This window comes from Rhineura floridana, chromosome 4 (genome assembly GCF_030035675.1).
Source record: "Rhineura floridana isolate rRhiFlo1 chromosome 4, rRhiFlo1.hap2, whole genome shotgun sequence".
Classification (NCBI taxonomy): domain Eukaryota; kingdom Metazoa; phylum Chordata; class Lepidosauria; order Squamata; family Rhineuridae; genus Rhineura; species Rhineura floridana.
In genome coordinates, this window is record NC_084483.1 from 132,810,509 (window position 1) to 132,835,670 (window position 25,162).

General features: G+C 41.1%; 2 protein-coding genes across 3 annotated transcripts in view; one reads left to right on the forward strand and one right to left on the reverse strand.

Annotated features, from left to right (window-relative positions):
- PGBD5 (piggyBac transposable element derived 5) overlaps positions 1 to 13,453 on the forward strand; it is a 123,247-nt gene extending 109,794 nt beyond the window's left edge. Inside the window, exons 7-8 of one of the 2 annotated variants that reach the window (XR_009762328.1) lie at positions 683 to 5,930; positions 11,550 to 13,453. Coding sequence is in view for 1 of the 2 variants with exons in the window: in XM_061624474.1 (XP_061480458.1) it covers positions 683 to 878 (196 nt within the window). In the remaining variant the exon portion in view is untranslated. Of the gene's footprint in view, positions 1 to 682; positions 8,394 to 11,549 lie in introns of those variants that run through there. The other variant, XM_061624474.1, reaches the window with a different exon arrangement.
- Positions 13,454 to 18,857: 5,404 nt separating this feature from the next.
- GALNT2 (polypeptide N-acetylgalactosaminyltransferase 2) overlaps positions 18,858 to 25,162 on the reverse strand; it is an 81,350-nt gene continuing 75,045 nt past the window's right edge. The window contains exon 16 of the mRNA XM_061624475.1: positions 18,858 to 21,714. Coding sequence (XP_061480459.1) covers positions 21,559 to 21,714 — 156 coding nt within the window. The 3' untranslated portion in view covers positions 18,858 to 21,558. The remainder of the gene's footprint in view (positions 21,715 to 25,162) is intronic.

The window sequence follows — 25,162 nt, forward strand, 5'->3', positions numbered from 1 at the left end:
ATTTTAATATTTGACAGGATATTGATTTATTTTACTCCCCCAAGTTGCAGCACAAAATTAAGGTAACAAGCTGGCGTTGCTTAATTGCATTGCCTTTCTTTGGGACATTTAAATAATCTCCCAGGTTGGCACTTAAATGTTTTTGCCATTGATGTTTTATAAGCAATGCAAATGTGACAGGTTTGCCCTGGCTTTCATAGATGCATAATTCAAAGCAGTGGAGACTGGTGGCTCTGATGTCGGTGGAGTAGTGAATCCACTCTGGGTTTTAGTTTGAACTTTCAAGGAGCTGTCCAAGGTGCTGGGCCTATTTTTAGTCAGATTCAGCACCCTGGACAGTTCCTTGAAAGTTTGGACTAAAACCCAGAGCAGATTCACTGCCCCACTGACATCAGAGCCACCAGTCTCCACTTATTCAAAGTACTGCTCTTGAACAGCAGGACCTCTCTCCCAGTTTGCCAGCTCTAAATGCTTGCAATGAAATTAGCAAGAATTTTTTTAAAAAAAGGTGTATACCACTGCATGTCATTCTTTGCCAGTTTTCTTAATGTATGATGTAGACAGTCAGAACATTCTGACTTGAATCTGGATTCTGTAGTATTTAGGGCACAAACCATCTCATCTTAGAAACATTTTAATGACTGTTGGATTTCCTCCCCTTCTGTTTTTTTGTACTTTCTAGGTATTTCATCTCCCATAAACCAAACAAGACCTGGCAGCAAGTGTTCTGGTTTGCCATCAGCATTGCCATAAACAATGCCTACATCCTGTACAAAATGTCAGACACCTATCACATGAAAAAGTACAGCCGAGTGCAGTTTGGTGAGAGACTTGTGAAAGAGCTGCTGGGATTGGAGGATACGTCACCTTGTCATTGATGGGTCATTCCATTGTTTAGGTCAGGAGCAAAGAAGCCAAGATGAGGAGGACTACAACTCTGGAATGCCAAAGTGAGGAACTTGCAATCACACCAACCATGCTGTTACCCTATGTGACAAAGTGACCAAGGGAAGCCATTAACATGGTGGGGAGTTTTGATGACAGCCCATTGGTATTCATAGGGGCCTAAAGAGAGCTGCACATGTGAATGTTGCCATGGGCACTTACGCATCAGAAGCAAATTTAAGTCAGCAGCTATTTCTTAATACTATTTGTCAAACAGGGTGTTATCACATGAGCCCCTTTCCCTGTCCTCTCCCAAACTAAAGTGGCTCAACTGTTCAAACCGCGCATTACGATAAACCACATTTATTTTTTGTGTGATTCAAACACAGTGTAAAGACAATGCTCAGTGCCTGGGGAGGGGTCATGAAGAGGTCACTAAGAGAGATACTGAAAAATGTATAAATCTATTTTGCAAGCTTAGGCAATGACAACAGAGGCTTAGTGGACAGATAAAGATTTTATTTTCTTGCAATGCTTTTGGATTGTAGGAGTAAATATAATTTAGGGAGAAATAAAAACAATTTTTATAGCCAGAAATTGGAGGGTTCACCACTCAAAAGTAAAGTAATTTTGCCTTGAAGTCAACGTGAGGTTTGAGGCTAATGTCAGTGATGCCATAACATAAGTGTGAGAGATTTGGTTTGATTATAACCACAGGATTTTCCCCAGCATCAAAGCGCACTAATACAAAATATCATCTAACCTCCTTCACTTCAGTGTCTTCTGAATGTTGCATATACAATCAGGGCTCAATCCAGGGATCACCCTACAAGTATAGTAGGGGTGTTGTGTGCAAACCTACACAGCACAAGCAAAAAAAATAAATAGAGCCAGTGGGTTGTATTCAACCCCTACTCGTGGACCCATTGAAATTAATGACCCTAAGTTAGTCATAACTATTAATGTCAATGAATCTACTTTGAGTAGGACTAGCATTGAATACCACCCGGAGGCTAGTTCTCTGCATACACTGCAGAATGCCATATGGTGACTCTACAAGATAGACACAGTGCAGAGGACAGTGGGGCTTTCTCTTGCTTCCTCTGTCAGTGCAGATGCAAATATATATCTACGCCCCATGTCTGAGTTGTCCATGCATATACTACTAATGACACATAATGCATTGTTGTGTGAGAGCATGTTTGGATTTGGACCATAATGTAATGTGCATTCCCCCTTTCCTTTCCACGCTCCCCCCCCCTGTCAATACTGTTTTAGTGTACATTTTTAGTTAAGATTTGCACAAACTTGGCAGAAAAGAATAGTCCACCAACAAAACAATGGGGGGGGGGAGTTGCTTGTGTATTAGCATGCTCAGGGCTTTCTATAGGACTTCTTCAAAGTGGAGACTTCCCATAATAGTTATGCATTTACAAAACTACACATCAATCCAAATAACGTATTAAGGTGTTTTTTTAAAAAACAACAACAACACCCCACTAAACCCAAGCTGACACCCATCAACATCACAAGGGCAACATGAAAAAATGTGTTGTATGTGAGTAAGGAGACCATTTTGAATTTATGGCAATGTTGGCCAAAAGATGCAAGATTCCATGATAAAATGTTTTCATCAAGGCAGGGATGGGGGACTTGGGCTGTCTGTGTTTTTGGACTGTCAGCATGGCAAACAGGCAGGGATGATGGGAACTCTAGCACAATGGCATCTGGAGGGCCACAGTTTCCCCATTCCTGCATTAACCATGGACAAAATCACAAATTGAATGTACTATTATTTTTATCTGCACCACATCATTAAACAACAGCTTGGGGCACCTATGTTATTCTCTCCCCCCAAGATCACTGCAGCTAGCAGCTGAATCTGTAAAACTACTATCAGGGACCATTGCCTCTTATCACATGAGGAAATAAGAAATATTTCTGTCTCTTAATTGTACATTTGAACTGATCTTTAAAACACAAAACAAAAATGGAAACAGTCTCTTTTACAAAACATGTTTGTTGACAAGTGGTTGACATCCCACTAGAAAAAAATGTAATCCCTTATAGTTTGATCCTGACCCATGAATGGATATTGACAGGGCCAGGCAAATGTCGATGTCTCCTAAAACCAGAGCATGTAGAGAAGTTTAAAGAAAGTTCACTGGAATAGAATTGAACGTTTGACAGGCCATTTATGAAACTGCCCATTCAGGCACATTTTATTTGGAAACATATCATTTATATTTACTCCCCAAAAAGAACTTGCCCAAAGACGTGTCATTTTTAGATATGCTGAGAAATATTAAAATAGATCTATATCTAAGGATTGACCTGGACTACATGCACATCACCACCACGTTTGAATAGCAGATGCAACACTGGTGGTGAACACTGCTGTCGAAAGTTGTTTTTCATTCCTCCTTGTCCAGTTGCCAGCTCTCTTTCACAGTGGCAAACTCCAAGAGAGAAGCCTGTAAGTCTGTTGTTGTAAGAAAAGGTAGTAATCTGGTGTCATTGTAAAGACAATCCAGTTTATTGCAGTATAAGGTTTAGTGAGCTGAAGCCAGCTTCCCCAGCTGTTCCCCCCCAATGTTTTCTTCATTAAGACCCCCATTATTTCAGGCCAGCCTGCTGCTTTGCTATAGGAAACAGTTTACAGTAACATGGACCTCTTAGAGCTTATCTACACGGTGGTTTCATGTGTGTTTGGTGCCACTCACATCCCCTTTTAATTTGCATGGTTCACCCGACGTTACTGGCAAACGAAAGCGATCACACAGTTTCCCCATGTACATCCATACTCACCCAATCTTCTGATAATCTGAAAAGGGAAGGAAAAAATGTCTCCACTCCATATCTCTAGTGCTTGCAGATGCTGTGCTCCGATGCTTTTAGGCGGGTGTGTCAATTGTTTCCCTCTCCACGCCCACTCCCTCCTCCTCCCTTCGTTCATTTCATTTCCTGTGGGCTGACAAACAACTGCGCTCTCCCATTCTGCAAGCTTTTTTTATGTTGCTGCAAACTGTGCCTTATTTTTCTTTTCCCCTAACTTGTGCACAAAAGCATAATGCTGCTCAAAGAAAAATTTGTATTTCAGCTGTATTGTTCCAGTGAAAATACAAATAATCACACTTCCGGGTTGTTGTTGTTTTAGATTGAAACTAACTGGTAGACCAAACTGAGCATGCTCAATTGCCAATTAACCAGAGAGAGTGGAAATGTTAAATTAGAGGGCGTGGCCATTAGGAAACGGAGTGATTGTTCCTTCCCCTCAGTGTGACTAGAAAACACCGTGTTTGCAGAAGGTATTGAGCCCTTACTGTGGATGGTGCAAATAGAAAATAGAGGTAAAAACAGTGTCTTTAGTATGAAGTAATGCTCCCATGTGGATAAGCCCTATGATATAAAATATTGGGTTGCATCCAACTGGCACACACAGAGTTGGGCTCGTACAATGGGACTTCCCCTTCCTAACATCTCCCCAAGCACCTGGGGGGGGGGAGGCTGCAGGGGAGAGGAGGGGAAAGTTCCATTGGATAAGTGGAAGTCTGCACCAGTGAAACAGGAGCAATTGAGACAATCCTTTCTAATTACTAGTCCATTTCACAACTGAATGCTTTATTAGCCATCAACAAGGCACCCTGAGAACTTCCATTTCACATTCAAAATAGCACAATGCTGCAGAATGTCACATGGTCACCAGCCATATCCTGGCATGAAGAATTTGTGCATAACAAAAAATACGCAAATTGGCTGTGGCTCATTTCGAATGTGCTGGAAGTGATGCCCACTTATAGAGTGAGGCATCACACAAAGATAGAAAACAGGAATGGGGACTCTATGGCCAACCAGATCTTGTTGAAGTACAACTACCATCAGCCCCTGCCAACATGGTCACCCTATCTCAGAGCACATTCTCAGTGCAAACATCTTCCATGCAATGGTCTGCAGAACCAGATCTCTGGGAAAGTATTGTTGTGGCCTTTCTGACCATTGTTGTTATGTGCCTTCAAGTCGATCACGACTTATGGCGACCCTATGAATCAGCGACTTCCAATAGCATCTGTCATGAACCACCCTGTTCAGATCTTGTAAGTTCAGGTCTATGGCTTCCTTTATGGAATCAACCCAACTCATTTGGTCTTCCTCTTTTTCTACTCCCTTCCGTTTTCCCCAACATTATTGTCTTTTGTAGTGAATCATGTCTTCTCATAATGTGTCCAAAGTATGATAACCTCAGTTTCATCATTTTAGCTTCTAGTGATAGTTTTGGTTTCTAACACCCAATTATTCTTCTTTTTCACAGTCCACTATATCCACAAAGCTCTCCCCAACACCACATTTCAAATGAGTTGATTTTTCTCTTATCAGCTTTTTTCACTGTCCAACTTTCACATCCATATATAAGGATTGGGAATACCATGGTCTGAATGATCCTGACTTTAGTGTTCAGTGATACATCTTTGCATTTGAGGACCTTTTCTAGTTCTCTCATAGCTGCCCTCCCCAGTCCTAGCCTTCTTCTGATTTCTTGACTATTGAAATCTGACCATTACCTGATTTTTTTCACACTCACTGATGCGAAGGGTCACCTGGCTAAGGGTCAACTGACAGCCAGGAAAAGGTATCTTATTTTATCCAAAACGCATCCTGTAGAGACCATGATCATAGATCAAGGATTGCCGAGCTGGCTTACAACTCTTTCCAAAGGGAAAAGTGATCCTGGGCTATGGAGCATTCTTTCCCCTCTCCTTCAAAGAAAGAGAATGCTGACAGGGTGTTGTTCTTGCTGTCTCTTAACACTTTAAGATCAGATAGCATACACCTGCAGATAATTTTCCCTTCAGAAAATAGCCTTGTAGGTAGGTTGTGCTTGCTGTTTTTTCAGCATCCTCAGTGAATTTCTCAGTGAATGAGGCTCTGCATCTCAGCGGTATCTGATGCTAGGGCAATTACCGGTTCTCCCCATTTTCCCACCCACTGGAGTCTTACAAGGTACTTAGAAGTACCAACCTGAAAGGTGATCAACTGAAATAAGGCAGGTTAGTATCTACTAATGTCTGTATAGTTGTGAATTCATACTTTGGCAACACCTGCCTTTCCCAACTGAACAGCATTTCATACAGATGTTGGACTGTAAGGTTGCCCTCTTTTTTTGTTGTTCCATAGGAGTTTAGCATAGGCATACTTACCTGGGACAAGGTTTCACTGAGCTGTGGCACTTACTTCAGAGTAAACATGCACAAGATTTGGCTGTTATCTACTTGCAGTTTTCTCTGGATATAACAGTTAACTATGTTGATCTACTACATTAGTAAACGTCCCCAGTCAGCAAGCATCTTTGCCATTGTCATATCTGGGAGCTATTCAACAAAGGGAGGCAGAAGTGGAGGTAACAACAAGCTTATCTCATATTGAGTGCCATGAAAAGTGAAGTTCACCAAAAAGAAGGAGGAGAGCAAAAAGGCAGTCTTATTTAGGTGACTGGTTTTCATCTGCTGAGCAATCTGTTGCCCAAATCCAGAAAGGGACATGCATGCATGGAAGCAACCTACTGCATATATATAACTGATACAGATGGACATATTTCCATCCGTTGTGATGTGTATTCATATCCCACTGATATGGCTAGATGCATCTTTATCTCCAGATGTGCAACCCCCCTTCCCCAGTCCAGAGCCACCAGTTGTTACACACAACATGATGTGCAGGAGAACTAGCATTAGATCAGGGCTTTGGTTGTTGCCGCTCTGCTATGCAACATGAAACGGTTGTCAAGGCAATGTAATATATAAGCCACACTCCAGGCACAATAAATTACCCTCCCATGTATTGTGCTGCAATGCACCGTTAAGTTGTCTTTATACAATTGTTTATTACAGATGATATAACATTTTTCTGCTCACTAAAGGTAAGTAGTAGTGCAAAATGAGTTTTGCACAGCCGTCTGCTCAATTTTTGAAAACGATTATGAATGCTCACAGGGATACTGACTCCCGTTCCTTTCTCTGTCCCCTATTTACGTGTTTGATAATTAAAGGGGGTGAGTTAAAACAGAAATCTGCCTTCCCTTTTCACTCTGCTTAGCCATCCCTTCTAGTCACTATTTTTTTAAAAAAACAAATCCTTGTTCTACATGCAGTTCTCTTGCGTCACTTAATAATTTATTTGGGGATATTGTGGTTTTACTTTCTTGTATGTTTAATTTATGACATTAGACCTTTCCAGCATTCTGCAAAAAGGCAGTGACTCAAAAAGCAGACGCTTTAGCACCTTTGATTGATGCTTCCATATTGCAGAAGGCTTTGTTCGCTTAACAATTGCTTAGTAGAATCTTGTCTGACCTGTCAGCTAATGAGACCTTTCCTAGCTTATTCTTGTGCTTCTTCAGCTACCGACTGCCAGCGCTGGTGCTGATTTCAGCAATGATTCAGGATTAGGCAGCACCATTTCAGCATTTTGTATTCTGATAATACCTTCCATCCATAGAGATCAAGAAAGTGTTTTTAAAAATGCACTAATGAACTTCTTGCTGCAATACATATGAAAAGAAAATAGACTTTCCTATTATATAGAGCAAAAAAAGTTAAACAAGAACTGTATAAGAAAAGTATTGCTTGGGTTAGCCAATCATGAATCCACACTTGAATATTGGGGCGGCTTTATTGCAGCCTTTCCCAACCTTTGGGGATGTTGTGGGACTATTGTTTCCATAATTCGTGACCATTGGTCATGCTGGCTGGGACTGATGGGAGTTGTAGTCCAGCAACATCTGGGAACCCAAAGGTTGGGAAAGGATGACATTGTACGTGACATTGCCCCAGTGCCCAAAATGCAGCTTACTAGTAGTTGTTTCCATCAGTCCTCTGATGGGATCTGGTGGCATTGCTGACTGCTTGACAATTCATTTTGCATTGGAAATCACATGCCATGCCAAAGACCACAGCACCTCTTGTCATAATGGCATACATATTTATCATTCAGAAGATTGCACTACTTCTCTACTGCCTCTTACTACCAATATATGAGATGGAGGGGTTTTTGTGAGCATTTCCTACTTGAAGCCTGGTAACATGAAAGGCTGCCTGTTGTGCAGCTAGATGCCCATTACATGTTGAAATTCATATTAACTTCTCATGAGCTTATAAAATTGTGCGATTCCCATAACATTTCACAAATACAGTGAGTCTGAAGTGGTTCTGCAACACTATTTTCAAAATGGTCCATGCTCTATAGGTTGCAGTTCTACAGAGTCCTTAAATTAAGGCTCATCATAAATGGCTGTGGTAGAGATTCTCAGTGTTGCCCACTGCAATAGGACAGAATGCATATATTCGTAAAAACAACATACAAAAATGTGTTATAGATGGGGATGATGCTTGCAAAAATGTGTGTTAGGCAAGATTGCATACAAGAACATAAGAACATAAGAAGAGCCTGCTGGATCAGGCCAGTGGCCCATCTAGTCCAGCATCCTGTTCTCACAGTGGCCAACCAGGTGCCTGGGGGAAGCCCGCAAGCAGGACCCGAGTGCAAGAACACTCTCCCCTCCTGAGGCTTCCAGCAACTGGTTTTCAGAAGCATGCTGCCTCTGACTAGGGTGGCAGAGCACAGCCATCACAGCTAGTAGCCATTGATAGCCCTGTCCTCCATGAATTTGTCTAATCTTCTTTTAAAGCCATCCAAGCTGGTGGCCATTACTGCATCTTGTGGGAGCAAATTCCATAGTTTAACTATGCGCTGAGTAAAGAAGTACTTCCTTTTGTCTGTCCTGAATCTTCCAACATTCAGCTTCTTTGAATGTTCACGAGTTCTAGTATTATGAGAGAGGGAGAACTTTTCTCTATCCACTTTCTCAATGCCATGCATAATTTTATACGCTTCTATCATGTCTCCTCTGACCCGCCTTTTCTCTAAACTAAAAAGCCCCAAATGCTGCAACCTTTCCTCGTAAGGGAGTCGCTCCATCCCCTTGATCATTCTGGTTGCCCTCTTCTGAACCTTTTCCAACTCTATAATATCCTTTTTGAGATGAGGCAACCAGAACTCTACACAGTATTCCAAATGCGGCTGCACCATAGATTTATACAACGGCATTATGATATCGGCTGTTTTATTTTCAGTACCTTTCCTAATTATCGCTAGCATGGAATTTGCCTTTTTCACAGCTGCCGCACACTGGGTCGACATTTTCATCGTGCTGTCCACTACAACCCCGAGGTCTCTCTCCTGGTCGGTCACCGCCAGTTCAGACCCCATGCGCGTATATGTGAAATTAAGATTTTTTGCTCCAATATGCATAATTTTACACTTGTTTATATTGAATTGCATTTGCCATTTTTCCGCCCATTCACTCAGTTTGGAGAGGTCTTTTTGGAGCTCTTCTCAATCCCATTTTGTTTTAACAACCCTGAACAATTTAGTGTCATCAGCAAACTTGGCCACTTCACTGCTCACTCCTAATTCTAGGTCATTAATGAACAAGTTGAAAAGTACAGGTCCCAATACCGATCCTTGAGGGACTCCACTTTCTACAGCCCTCCATTGGGAGAACTGTCCGTTTATTCCTACTCTCTGCTTTCTGCTTCTTAACCAATTCCTTATCCACAAGAGGACCTCTCCTCTTATTCCATGACTGCTAAGCTTCCTCAGAAGCCTTTGGTGAGGTACCTTGTCAAACGCTTTTTGAAAGTCTAAGTACACTATGTCCACTGGATCACCTCTATCTATATGCTTGTTGACACTCTCAAAGAATTCTAATAGGTTACTGAGACAGGACTTTCCCTTGCAGAAGCCATGCTGGCTCTGCTTCAGCAAGGCTTGTTCTTCTATGTGCTTAGTTAATCTAGCTTTAATAATACTTTCTACCAGTTTTCCAGGGACAGAAGTTAAGCTAACTGGCCTGTAATTTCTGGGATCCCCTCTGGATCCCTTTTTGAAGATTGGCGTTACATTTGCCACTTTCCAGTCCTCAGGCACGGAGGAGGACCCGAGGGACAAGTTACATATTTTAGTTAGCAGATCAGCAATTTCACCTTTGAGTTCTTTGAGAACTCTCGGGTGGATGCCATCTGGGCCCGGTGATTTGTCAATTTTTATATTGTCCATTAAGCTTAGAACTTCCTCTCTCGTTACCACTATTTGTCTCAGTTCCTCAGAAACCCTTCCTGCAAATGTTAGTTCAGGTTCAGGGATCTGCCCTATATCTTCCACTGTGAAGACAGATGCAAAGAATTCATTTAGCTTCTCTGCAATCTCCTTATCATTCTTTAGTACACCTTTGACTCCCTTATCATCCAAGGGTCCAATCGTCTCCCTAGATGGTCTCCTGCTTTGAATGTATTTATAGAATTTTTTGTTGTTGGTTTTTATGTTCTTAGCAATGTGCTCCTCAAATTCTTTTTTAGCATCCCTTATTGTCTTCAAAAATGTGTATGTTAAGATGCACACTAAAGCGCTGACTAATTTTCATGACGACCTTTAAAAAAAGGTTTGCAAACTGATGCAGAAATGAGCTGAACTGAATTTAAGATGGGAAAAATAAGAAATGGAGAAACCCAAATGGACCTGTCCTTAGGCTTCAACCACTACCAGAGGAAGATATGTGGCTTAACAGCAGCTAAACACACTCAGTAAGCAGAAACCTTTCAGTTGTGAGCCCGAATATTGCTGTTCAGCAAGGTGCATATGAGAGATATTAGAAGTAACACCTTACTGAATTATAACAAACTATTGGTAGGTCTAGATTTGAAAGACTCCTTTCGTCTTTCTTTAATTCTGTCTTCTCATACTCTGGTAAAGTCACCATATGATGTTGTGGTACATCATTTTTTGCCACAAGTCTAATAATCCATAGTAAAACTGTTTGCTGTCTTTAGGAACCAGAAGTTAATGACTAGGAGATATGAGCTTACCAGAGCATGCATGATATGTCTTGAGCATCAAAACTCACCACCAGTTAGCTACAAATGTCATCCTGTGGCAATGACAGCTTCTCCCAAACAAGAAAACAATACCAGTTCTCTGCAAAAGCATGAGGAAAATGCACAAAATGTGCTGTGGAAGCTATGACAGCCCCCCACGCTTATCAAATTGGTATAAGCCTGCCTTTGAAGGGAATTTACTTAGTTTAAAAGTGTAGCATCCAGTTCAAATGCACCCAAACTTGTTGATTTCAAGCAATTTAATTTTCTTATTAAATATTTTAATTTCATTTTTTTACACATTCTGTACTAAGATTCCTAGTTAACACGTATGTGCCAGAGTCTTGCTTTTCATACCATTGCTGGGTCTTAAAACAAATTTTCAGCTTTGAGACTTACAGCCTTTTCCCAACTATTTGCACATTCCCATAAGTGCTTTCGGTGGGATGTACCAACTCATGTTATACCAGTGCAAGTAGGAAAACACGAATTAGTTTTGAACATTGAATTTCGGCGTTTAGTTATGTGGGCATGAATGTAAATTTCATCCAAATCAAGACAGGGTATATTCATGGCAATCACTGTGACAGTGGGCCCCCACTAGGGCAATCTAATGTGGTTATATGGGTCCATGGCAAAGATATCAGAGGTATCACACCACCACGCTTTTTATGGCATGCTGAATTTTTTTGTAACTCTTATTGTGCTTAATGAGATCTTGGTATGCTTTTTTTAAAGTTGCACATGGCATCAGCTGCTCTTCTGAGACACATTGGACATCGCTATATCTGCGTATCACTATTAAGTTGAACTGTATTAGATATAAGTGGTGTGTAAAAAATGTCACTCTCCTCAGCTATTCACCCGTTACTGCAAACATGGATATTGACCATCATGTGTGTATGTATATTGGAATGGATTAACCTAATTTGAAAAGGAGGCTAGTCCAATTTCTTGATAATCTGCTAATGACTTATTGGGGCAGGATGTTGGGCGAGATGAAGACTGCTATCTGATTTGGAGAACTTAGCAAGCCTATATTACTAGGCATAGATGCTAAAATATAGCAAACTCCTCTTTCTTCTGAGCAGGCTGGGAATTGCAAAAATTGAGAAGCAGCGCAAAATGCTTTTCTCCCATCTCTCAGAGCAAGGAAAGGGCCATGCCACAGCTTGGATGCGAAGGAGAAGAGAGCACACTTATGCATCTATCATCAGATGGGGGAATTACTAGCGAGCCTGTCTTTCTCACCTCTAATCAGAGCATTTAGTGCCGTTTATGGAGAACCCCAAAAAGAAGAAACCAGGAGACACAGGATAGATGCCAATCATTCCAGGAGTTGCCTAAATCAGGCCTCGTGTTCTCAGAATAATTTTTTTAGCAATGTTTACAAATTAATCTGTATCAAAGTGTACAATTAACAAAGACTTCACACTTCACCACAAACATGGAATGATGCTATTTATGCAATTGGTGTGGGAATGGAAGGAGATAGAAATAACTGGATATTCAATTCAGAAAGTTGCCACTATAAACTTTACAGCGTGACTTGTGTTTCATGTACTCTGACTGTCTAGCCAATTTTTAATCCAGCACGGAGAGGTTTATTTATGAAATCTGTAAACTGGAAAGCAAATGTGAAACTGAGAGAAGAAAAATACTTTGTTGGCCAAGCTAAACTGAGTTAGCAATTATAGTATGACAGCTGAGATGGTCTCAAAAAACAAAAACAAAAAACTAGAACTGCTGCAAAATCTAAAAGGATAGGTTTCGTTTGAATAATTTCCCCCCACCTCCAGTATGAAAGGAGCTTGAAATTCTAGCTGTTCTTGTTTAGGAATCCCTTGTTTCCTGGTTATTGAGACATCTTTTTAAAAAGCTACCAGTACAAGAGGTCTTTGATACAACCAGCCTTTGTAATTACCCATTTAGTCCGCTCCATCCATGTATGCTAGAATGTTATGACTGCCACATCACCACTCGTAAACACTAAAGGAAGATCTCAGGATTTGATGTCAGACAAAGGCAGCATAGAGCAGATAACTCCATATTCTGAAAAGAAGCCCTATGAGCTACAATTTTTTACTATTATTTCATCTCTGCAACTTACATTCCATCAAATGAAATGACTGTACAAAACACCTGTAGTGCTGTTGTTGTGAAAAGTGCATTTAACTACACTTGTTTTATCAGGCTGTACTCAACACAAAAAAAGGTTGCAGTTCAGTTGCAAGCTTCCATTTTCTTCCCAAAAATGTGTTAAAACAAGAAGTTATGTTCAATAATGTCAATGATAGATTTAAATATGTGGTGCTGTTTTGTTTACCATTTGGGCTGAAACTTTTAAGATCAATTTTATATATATGTGTTTGTTCAGGAAATGCATGTGTGGGAACCTTACAGATGTGTAAGGTTCCTAGCTGTATTCCTGGCTCTTTCGTTCAAGTAAGGACCTAACTTTTGTGATTATGGTTTTTGCTCTACACAAAGGCACGCTTGCAATAAAATTTTTACAAGTTTTCTACACCATAAGCTAAATTCTGAGTTCCAAATTGTGAAGTGTGGTAACAACAAAACAACTGAATGGATTTATAGTATCACTCTGATATCTTGTCATGTGATTCCCCTTCCCAACAAAGTTTGTTTACAATCAACAACTTTGAAATACAGTCAAATATAGATTACATTTCTTCTCTTGTCTCATTTTTGCTGGGGGACGGGTCTGGGGGCATGAGCTGGACCATCTGTAATTAAACATCTAAAGCAGGGATGACAAACCTGTGACGCTGCAACTGTTGTTGGACATCAGCTCCGAGTATCTCTGACCAATGGCTATGCTGGATGGGGCTCAGGGGAGCTGCAGTGCAAACACATCTGGAGGGCCCAGGTTCTCCATCCCTGATATGAAGAACCCCATCAACCACTAAGGACCAGCCTCAGAGAAGCACGAATTTGACAACATGGATAAACAGCCAACATGCATCTTGTTACTAGGCAGGATTTAATAGCTGATGGTGTTTAGTATTTTGACAGTATGTAATAATTGACATACAGTTGTTTGAGAGAAAAACTGACAGGATTTGAAAGCTGTCAGCTTATAGCATTTGATACCTATGGAACATGATTTCCAAGAAGATGGAAGCACTCAAATTTCAAATTTATACCCACACTTGAGTGTCAAATTTTGATTAGATTTTTCAATTCGCTTTTTTCAAAATGTCCAGAATATTGCTTCAACAGATACAAGTCAAGAACAAAGTTCCATCTTACCTGAACTAGGATATTCATTACATGCTGGGTTTGCATGTTTATTTCAATTTTTTAAAAAACTCTTATAAAGTTAAGTATATAGATGCCACTTGCAACCCACAAGATCAAATGCATTTGAAACTAGGAACTGGTTGCTTGCACTGCTATGCTGGGAAGGCAAATTTCTGGTTCATGCTATCCAGTTAAAAATATCTGAACACATAGCTGAACGTATTATGTGTCCCTATCACTGGCACAGTCAATAGTAATAACATTAGATTTGAGAGTTCAGCATTTGAGTTTTAATTGGAAGAAAGCTAATTTTCAAGGCATCACACATACTCAACCAGTTAGGCGAGCATTATTTACAATTATTGCAAACAGATTGGATTGTATCCAAAGGTGGCTTTGTGCTAGCGGAAAGCACTTCTGCTTACATAATACAGGGGCAATTGCAAAAAAATGGGTTCCCCACATTAAGCACACAGAAGCCACTACTGGGTACCATCTATTGTCCTCTCTAATTCAATTACTCTCTCCCCCCCCTCCGATGGCAATCGTAATTATGACCTTACATCTGTTAAGTTGCATGTTGTAACATTAGGGATGAAAAACCTTAATTTCAGCAGTACTTATGTGCAGGAACAGGATTTCCTTACTAAATCAGGGATGGGGAACCTGTGCCCCCCCAAAAAAGAATAGTGGGAGCTATAGCACAGCATCTGGGGACAAAGGTTTCCCATCCCTGCAGAGTAGTGCTGTGCCAAAATCTGTCATCCAGTTTCGAAAAAGAGGTTTATATTTTTGTCCCATTACAAAATCTTTAGAACTGTGATAGGTGCAGGGTTTTGAATTAACCTTATCACTGTAAGGTGGCTGTGATGTTCCTGCTTATAGTGTAAATATGGTAAGTGCTGTTTATATAGAAGACATATGGTAAGTGGAGTGAAAGAGGAGGGGGGAGTACATGAGCAGTAGAACGCTGGATGATTGGCTGAGCGTTTGAATGGCTGGGAGTATAAATGGAAGAATGACAGTTGAATCTGGGTGGATGTTAGTAGGGTGGAGAAGAAGGTGTTTGGTGGTGGATGTTAGTAGGGTGGAGAAGAAGGTGTTTGAGGGTGGATGTTGGGAGTGTGGAGAAAGAGGTGTTTGAGGGTGGATGTTGGGAGTGTGGAGAAAGAGGTGTTTGAGGGTGGAGGTCAGGAGTGTGGAGAAAGAGGGAGTTAGAGTTCTGATTAATAATAAGTCAAGTACAAAACAGGAATAGATGAAACCATACGCTTGTGAAACATTCTAAAACTAATCTTGTTATTTCTGATATTTAATAAATACTTATTTGGTTTACCAAAGGCCTGATCCTTGGCTGGGGGATATACATACCAGAAGGGAGGGCAAGGTAATTACCAAGGCTGAACAGAAACAGTATCTAATGGTGGCAGCGGTGAAGGGAGGATTAATAACAATTCAAGTATCCAGAGCAACCCAGAGTTGTATGCGTTATCTATAAAGATACAAGGGGGTTGGGAACAGCATAAGCACGCAGTCACAAAAGTAACCAGCTAGAGAGAGACTCAAAGTCTCTGGAAGTATTAGTTATAGGACGTGACTGGTGGTGCTGCCTAGCAGGGGGATCTAGTGAGATCTGTGCTAGAGCGGAGTGAGAAACCATATAAAGGACGGTCCGGACTGGTGGTATCCCTGGTGGTGGCTAGTGAAAGGCTGTAGCCACAAGCAGGTGGGAACCTGACAGGGAGAACCAGGGAAGGACGTCACAGTGGCCAAGGGTGATTCCCCCCCCCCCATTTCCAGTAAAGTTTTCTCCAACACAGCAGCCTCCCTGGTTTCCATGCCTCCTGTGTCTTCCCCTGGGCTTTAACTGAAACATGGTCACCGAGAAAGGCTATGGAGTTCAGACCATTTGTAGAAAGCAAGCCAGGACATTCCAAAACACACCTTGGCCACCTCAAAGCCAAGGTGCGGGCATCAAAAACAATGCACCCCACCCATGATAGTTTCACAATATGTTTCTCCCCCCATTGCATTCAAGACTTACCATCTCGTAACTTCAGCATACTACTATGCTAAGTTAAGGCGATATTCAGGTTTAACACTCTCAGAGCTGTTTTCCCCAATCTCAGACTCGAAAGGCTAGTTCTTATTTCTTAGCAAAAGCCACGCTTTTCTGCACATAGTTGAAATTTAATACCAAGACCAGGTTCCTGGACTGATCCTTAGTGAGCTCTGGGTTTTTGAAAAGGCCTACCTGCTTCTTTCTTTCACTTGATACTAACAATTTTATTTGGCAGTGCTAACTGCAGCATAGTAAATGGAAATCCTTTTGAGTCCTGCTTTAGGAATACAGAAAGAGCTATGGTATGGTTCAAATAGTGTTTTTGTGTGCAATGTTAGCTTAGTGGTTCAACTTCAAAAAAGGGTGGCATCAACTCTTGGTCCATGCTTGGACTTCAAACAGCCAAAAGCTGCAGAAATTTAAGACCTAAGATAAGAATTCTGTTATGTATCAAGACACACAAGGGGGTGGTGGTGCTAAAAAGGATTTTCATCTTTAGTGATAGGCTGAATTAAATATTTGAGTCTATTCTGCTCCTTGCTGAGCAAGAGATATAAAACATTTTGAAATACAGAAAACTTAGAGAATACCAATGTAGTTTCATTTATAAGTATTATTGCCTCCTGTTTTTCGTAGCTATTTGATGATGTAGGATTCAACCAAAGAGGGTTTTTTTTAAATGCTTTAGGAACTCTCTATAATTGAGAGAAAATTGTGTGTCCTTTATGTCATGTTTGCAGATCAAGGTTTCTATCATTCTCAATTCCCTCACCTTGTACTCCAGTAAATTAATCCTCATATAAAGTTAAAATGAAAGGCATGATTGCAATTTCTAATTTAGTTCCATATGTGATGCTACAAACATGGCATAAAAGTCCCTCCACTATGCAACCCTGCAACTTTTACAGGCGGAGAGTGTACTCTCTGGATTGTACCTAACATTAGAGGATCCCCAGAGCAGATTTAGGGTGTGCAAGGGGGAGAAGACAGTGGTCCATTCCACTTGTGCAAGGACACCCTTGAATACAACCCTCTCTTTCTGGTATTTAAGTCCCTGCATGAGACAGGGGGAGATTATGGGTTTTCACAGCAGACAATGATAATCAACAGCATGAATGTGGCACAGTTTCACAAGTAGGGAGGTGTGAATAGGCGTAAAAAAGGAATAGATAATAATACTGACAATCTTCTATCTGGCACACCTACTATTGCTTAGCAATCCCCTCACTTAGCTAGATATTGATTTTAATTGTCCATCCCACCTCCAGGGAGTTGCAACAGCGTTTCTAACATTATATAGGCTTTTAATAATATAAATAGTTTATTTGCTGGGGCTTGATGTGGAAGTTAAGTTTCTGGAACCTAGGTTGTCCTGAAAAAAGAAAGGCAAATTCACACAAGCACTTATACAGCATCAAATCTGATTCAAAGTTGTGATTAATTGTTATTATAGATAGTAGTACTATATCGCTAAGAACGGCAAGAAATTACAGATTCAACAATATCTTCTAGTGGCCATTGAAGAAGCCTTCTATCTTCAACAACTAAAAACATACTTGAAGTGGGATCCAAAGCACGATGAACTAATCAATTCCAAGCTTCCATGGTTGAAATTATTGTGGGTCAGGGCCGGCTCCAGGCATGCGGGGGCCCTTGGGCATCAGTGCATGCCCGCGGCCCCCCTACATGTCTAGCCTTTACCATTGCCCTTAATGAAGATGGCGGCTGCAGTTTCCCTAAGGGGAACGAAGCCTCCGCCGCCATCTTTGTTGATGGCACACGTGCGTGCTACGCACGCACATCTCTGCCATCAACTAAGATGGCGGCAGCGGCTTCAGTACCTTAGGGAAGCTGCGGCTGCCATCTTCATTAAGGGCAATGCTAAAAAGCCAGCTGACAGGTAAGTGGGGGGTGTTGGGGGTCGCAGATCGCGGAAGGGGAGCAGAGGGCCCCTCAGGGGCTCCTGTAGTTCTGGGGCCCTTGGGCCAGTGCCCAACCTGGCCACCCTTTAGAACTGGCCCTGTTGTGGGTAGTTTTTTCTTCAAACATCACCCCCTGTCCCCAATGACAAAGTCTTTGGAAAAGGAGTTTGAAAAGCAGTTTCTGATATAGCGTGAAGGTCTGTTGTTCAAAGTAAAAATGAAATTAGGAATAGCCAACTGGTTGGGTGCACTCAAGTAGTTCTTTGGACCTGTAAAATTAGTTTACAGAAATGTAGGCCTGCTTCGCAAATTGTATTAAGCTATTCTTTTAAATAAAACGATGGTTGAATGTGAATGAGCAGCATACTGGTGCAAAGGTTCCCACAATAGTCCTCCCTTGTGCCTTCTTCCTTTGCATAGAACAAACAAACCAGAGAAACAAACAAGGAGCTGGCTTTCTGTCATATGCAAAACTGTGCTTGTGGTTCATTACTTACACAACAAAACACAAACTTTATCATCATGGTTTGTTATGAGAGAAATAAACCACAAGTACTGGTTCAAATGTAAAGGCAAGCCAGCCTCTTGGTTTCCTCCATTTGGGGAAGGAAGAAAGGAGTGCCACACATATTCATTTTAAACTATAGTTTAATTTAATCTATGGCTTAAAGTAATGTGCAAAGCAGGTCACTGTAAGAAAACTGGCTAGCCAAGATAAAGAGGTCTTAGCTGAAGTTCATGTACTCTGACCAGATCCTGGCTGTATGGTGTATACACAAACGTAACAACAGCAAACCTTGCTATCTTATCTATAAAGTATTTATTTTCTTAAGTTAAACAAACAGTTTTTTTCAAGGATGGTTTCCATCTATAAAATGAACAAAGTACAAGCGCTGTACAGCAGATTTTAAAGATCCAACTGAAATGACAGTTCCCAAACTATACCTAATTTGCAAAATGAAATTCACATGTACCACCATAATTTTTGCTTTGAAGAAGCTAAGGTAAGGTTAGACAGAGATGACATTGCAATTTGTTTCCAAGTTTCCTAGTAATTTATTATAAAAGAAGCTGGGGTGAGTGGTGGGTGGGGGAGGGTTTGGCTATTTCTATCACTGCTTGCAACTGCACACCCTCAATTTCAAAGGATCTGTACAGTGCTCCTTAGTACACCCACTGACAGAGGATCTGTGCAATAGCAGTCCTTGGTGCATAGCACCTGAAATCCATAGACCTTAAAAAGGATGAAGTCACAGTAAATAACTTTGGCACACTGTGTCATGTAAACATAGCTAACATCACATTACCATATTCCTGTTCCCCTCCATCACCCACAATTTACAGTCTCAATATGGAGATACTGTCTGTACAGGATCTCTAGAATTTGTATTCCATTTTACAATACATAGCTGACATAAGCATTTCTTGATTGGGGAGACATCAAGAAATCTTACTATCAAATCTGATTTGGTAACAGTAAAGACAGCACTCTCCCACAACTCCACAAAACAGCATTTGGGTTGCCTGCTAGCTTCTGAATTACAAGAAAAAAAGGTTAAATTTTAACTTGCTTACCCCGACCCCCACAAGTTCTTTCCCAAGAAGCACTGGATTATAACCAGTTGGCTGTATAGTTGAATGCATATTCCCAAATATTAAAGTGTTTTAGTATCGCTATCTTCATCTTTACCAATTTTCTTCATCTTAAGCCTTGGGTTGCTGAAAACAAATCTTGGAACATACAAACCCAATGTTTCTCTATTTCTGCTGCCAAGTTCCTATGTAAATAGGCTGTACATGGGAAGTTTTAGTAGGGAGGAGAGAAATTTGGGCTGGAAGAGGATTATATGCACAAATCCCCATCCAAGGAAAAAGCACTGTAGGTTTAAACCATATAGCCTTCACAGGACATCCCAAATAGTACCTGCAGAGATCACAAATGTGCCATATAAATCCAAATGTTCATTGGCCTATTTAACTACTGCAAAACCAAAGCCTTTATATGAATGGAAAGATGTCTACATTTTGCAGCAAATACTGTAGCTATAAGGGAAGATGCAGTTTATGGAATACTTTCAAACTTATAATAGCTAGAAGAGAACACTGTCAAGACATGATTGTATAATAATTTGCCTTTGTAATCGCAGCTTATGAATGCTGCTTTCACTTTACTTTTTAAATCTTACATAAGCTGTATTTTAATAAGTCGACGCACCAAAAAAAAACACCCAGGCAAAGATGTCAAGAGTCATCTCTGACATTATTTTGATATAAAAATAGCAGTCAGATTTAAATGGCTGCTTCTAACGTACTCAGAATATTTTCCTACAGCCCTGTTTGAAACACCAGTTTTTTTAAAAAAGGACAGAAAAGAGAAAACCCAAACCATGATACCCCAAGAGCTAATGCGTAACAGCTTCAGTGCTGATATTTATTAGGTAGCTGCTCATGCTTCCATAAGAAGGCTATTGTGATCTTGTGTTATCTGTCAGACAACTTTTTAAGAGGAGAAAAAGAAAACAGAATTGATAAGAATACAACCTAAAGACTAAACCCTCACAGCTGCATTATTTTAAAAAGGCCAAACTATTTTTAAGACAAGGTAGTCTAAAATTGCCCAACACAAATACCAAGGTTACAGATATCCAGAGCACATGGCATGAATTCCCCAACTGGAGGTGATAACGCTGGTGAGATGAAGCGTGCGAGCTCCTTTCTGCCATTTCATCACCCTCCTCTACAGAGGTCCGACATTTCCCAGGAGGAAGAAGTGCAAAAAAGAGGGCACACTTTACAAAGCAGAAACATCCAGTGTTTGCATGAACACAACTCAGCAGCACAAACCTGCATCTTCGCAAAGTTTTGTTCTTCCACCAACTGTCCAGTCCATTTCCCAGTAAAGCGTTAAATTGCTTTGTTGATAAATTACAGGATGATGAAAAACCGATAGAAAGTTGAAAATTTTGACAATATATATTTTATATATATATTTATATATATAAACATATATAATGTTTATATTTAGAGTCTTGTCATAGAAAAGTCCATGGTGAAATATACCAAGTACACATGGCTAAACCTTCAAAATGATGCTTTGATTTTTGGAAACCACAAACACTGATTTCTATGTAAAATGGAGATTGCCAATGATCTTCTCCAAGCAATTTACTTCATTCCCAACTATTCCCTCCCTACCAAAAGGAGTTTTCTACTGTACATCTGTTGTTCATAGAGATGGTATTCATCTGCTGTGTAAGTAATAGCTTGATGCTGGAAAGGAACTGGCAAGCCTTTACGTTAGAAGGGAGTGAGCTGTGCAGCAGCTATATTCGATCAGACAACGGCAGGGTCCCCAGTTCACTTGCTTCCATTTTCTTCACTTTAGTTGTTGTCACCTACTTTCAGACAAAGATGAAATACTGAGGTATATAAAGTATCAGTAATGCGATCAAAATGTTGCCCAAGGTTTAGGAAATGGGACAGTACTTCTGTGCAAGCCCTACTACTGTTGTAGATTAAGTGTGAACTTCCACTGCTGAGATAGCGAAGGATTGCAAACTTCAACCGTCAGACCACCATTTTTGGCATTTCGGCTGTCTAAACACAGGTTACTGCCCACATGCCTCAGTTTGGCATTGCTTTCAATTTGTTCCCATTTCTACAAGAAAAAAAATAAAAGTTATTCAGATTATATAAATGTTGACTTAAAGGTCAGTATTTTCTAGGGCTATTGTATTCTACAAGTTTCTATCTAGCATGTAATATGGACTCCTGAGTTTCAGCTTTCCATATGAGCCACTGCTAAATCAGTAAACAAGCTGTGGAAGTCATTTTTCATTTGGCATCATCCATGAAAAAGTTTGATTGTCCCGAAATGGAAGTAGCTAAAAGTCCCTAGTATAGTGGAGTGGGAGATTAAATGTTGGGAATTTATTGAAAAGGTTGAAGCTGATGTATTATTTAAATTTTAGGCAAGGAAGAAATCAGAGGGCTGAAGGTTGAAATTCAATTAACAGATTTCTTTAATATTGTGTTAAGATAGCTTCTGGTAAATAAATGGACGGAGTTTTTTTAAAAAGGGTATGAATGATTTTGTAATAGTAATCGGTATTGATGATTATTTATTTATTTATTATTTATTACATTTATACCCCACCTTTCTTTTCATGACTGAAACCCAAGGCAGCTTACATATGGTTCCCAAGCGGTCTCCCACCCAGGCACTGACCAGACCTGACCCTGCTTAGCTTCAGCAGGGAGCTGGCCTTATGTGCCTTCAGACCATGATGTATAAATGTAGAGTGAATAATAAGAGTGTATTAACTGTATAGGTCGATAAAGCAATAAAAAGTTTCAACTTTTGTTTAAAGGAAAACAAGTTTCATAACCTCAAGGTTTTGGAAAGATGTTTGAAAATGCAGTGCCTGCAAAAGAAACTGTGCAAAGGGACACTGCTCCTCCTTTTCCACACACATAGAAACTTTTAGTTCTAAATCCATTGACATTTTTCCATACTTCGCCAAGAAAAAAGACAAAATAAGTTGCAAGAACCTGCCAGGATACTTACAAAAAAAAAACCCACTGTGACATTTTAGAAAACACAAGAACTGACTCAGGGGTTGGCAACAGTACATGGGGCTACATAAGAGAGCAGAGGAGAAAGGTTCAACTGCTGGGTAAAGTTCTCTGCATTGCCAACTTGTCTGCCTCCTTTCTGGAACCTGGGCACTGACTTAAGTTTCAGGCCTTCTTTTTCCAGCATCACTCAACAGGCAAAAGTTGAAACTGGACTAAAAACAAATCAAATATTGTTTTATGATTATTAAATGTTAAGCCATCTCGAGCATTGCAAAAAGAAGGTAATATTCTATCTGTAACAGAAAATGAGTATCTTGAAATAAAGTGAGAAAGAATGGGAACGGTGAGATGGTTGTGTAAAGTTTTAGATGTCATAAAGCAGTTAGGATAGCTCAGACGGCTGTTGTGTAAATGAATAATATGAATGGAACATGGTGAGAAGTATATATATGGGGTAGGTGTGACTCTGAATGCTAGGGGCTCAATTCCTGAGAGGCTAGCTTAAGTAGCAGGGGATTTACTTCTTCAGAAAGAACACAGAAAGGACAGTTTCTTCTCTCCCAAATATTTCACAAGACAAATCTACCAAAGATGGCTGTACTCCACTGAAGAAATCTTCAAGAAACTAACTTTTCAAAATCCACATATGAATTATTTGCCAAGGGTCTGCAACCAACTACATACAGCTGTATGGGAGAACATGATTACAGGCTTATCAAAAGGGTGTGATCACAGACAACTCTGGAAATGCTGCCTCACTTGCACAGGGCACTGGAGGGGCTTTGCAGTGATAATGCAATATTTCATTTTAAAAAGGTTGGAGCTGCAGACAATAGTATGGATTTTGCAAGTTTACTTCCAGAAATGATACTCTGATATATTGGGCAGTTCTGAAAAGAATAAAATAAGCAAGATCCACCTTCTCCTCCCCCGAGACTCAAACTGTCAAATTTCAAGCATCAGTGAAATAGAATTGGTTCCTTGAATCAAATGACTTACCGTATATTCCGGCGTATAAGACGACTTTTTAACCCCGGAAAATCTTCTCCAAAGTCGGGGGTCGTCTTATACGCCGGGTGTTGTCTACCATCCTTATTACCCCACCTTACTTGTGTCGAGAGTGCGGGTGTGTGTGGTTGCTACTGGCTTGGGGTGCCGCATTCTTTTTGCTTGTGTGTCAATTTCCTTGTTAATTTCTCCTCCTTGCTGGGTGTGTGTGTGCGGTCTCTCGCCTCAGCGGGAGACGCGGCTTGGCCAGGAGCTGCGGCTGCAGCCTCCGACCCCCTTTTTCTCTACCGATCCTCCCTTTGTGCCCTGACGATCGGGAGCCTGAGGCTGCGGCTCCCTTCGTCTTTGATTTTTACGGGCGGCGCTTTACCCCACCTTACTTGTGTCGAGAGTGCGGGTGTGTGTGGTTGCTGCTGGCTTGGGATGCCGCGTTCTTTTTGCTTGTGTGTCAATTTCCTTGTTAATTTCTCCTCCTTGCTGGGTGTGTGTGTGCGGTCTCTCGCCTCAGCGGCGGACGCGGCTTGGCCAGGAGCTGCGGCTGCAGCCTCCGACCCCCTTTTTCTCTACCGATCCTCCCTTTGTGCCCTGACGATCGGGAGCCTGAGGCTGCAGCTCCCTTCGTCTTTGATTTTTACGGGCGGCGCTTTAGTTCCCCGTCTGGAGCCTGTGTCTGCGGCTCTTTGCCTTCCCCTTTTGGCGGCTCCTCTTGCTTGGGCTGCCTTGCTCCTTGTCCGCGGCACTTTGTTTCTGCCCTAGACAGTCCTCTCAGCCCGCGGCTGCGCTTTGCCTGTTGGTCGATTTTCTTCGGCTACGGGAGTTTACAGGCTGTACTGCCTCCTTTACGGAGTTTTTTCTAGCATATTTCCACCAGCCGCGATTAAGTTGTTCAGTCCTGCGGCCGTATTCTACCGTGGCGGCTCTCTCTAATTTTACAGTTAAAATTTCAGATGCCATTATTTTCTGCCCGCCATTGCTCATTACGTTTTTTAACAGTTGTTGCTGGGCAAAATAAACGTCATTCTTGTTCGATTTTCCCGCTTTTTCTACGGGCGCCATTTTAATGGCCGTTTTTTCCCGTTCTCTCTGAGAGCCCATTAGCATTGCAAAGGGGAGGGTTTTTCTCTCTCACGGGCTGGGGTTAGCGGGACCCAGGTTTTTGTCAAGCTACCTGTGTGTAATCAGCTCCCTGTGTATGTGCTGCAGATAGGAAGTACTTCACTAACCCAATCTCTGTGACTGACCCTGGCAACTATTCAGGTACTGCGCTTATCTGCACCAGTATAAAGACTCTTTTTGCTGCAACACTGCTGATACTTCACTGACTGTACACCAGGTCAACTGATAGTGTGTCAGACTGTTGACTACATACAAAGCTATTTGGCTATATATCCTCCAAAGCTTTTGATACTGTGCAATCCTGTGCAATATTACCTTTTACGCCAAGTGTACATTCTGCCCCATCGTGACAGTGTACATCAGCCAGTGCATTCTGCCCCAGTCGTGTGCCGTGTACTGCGCCT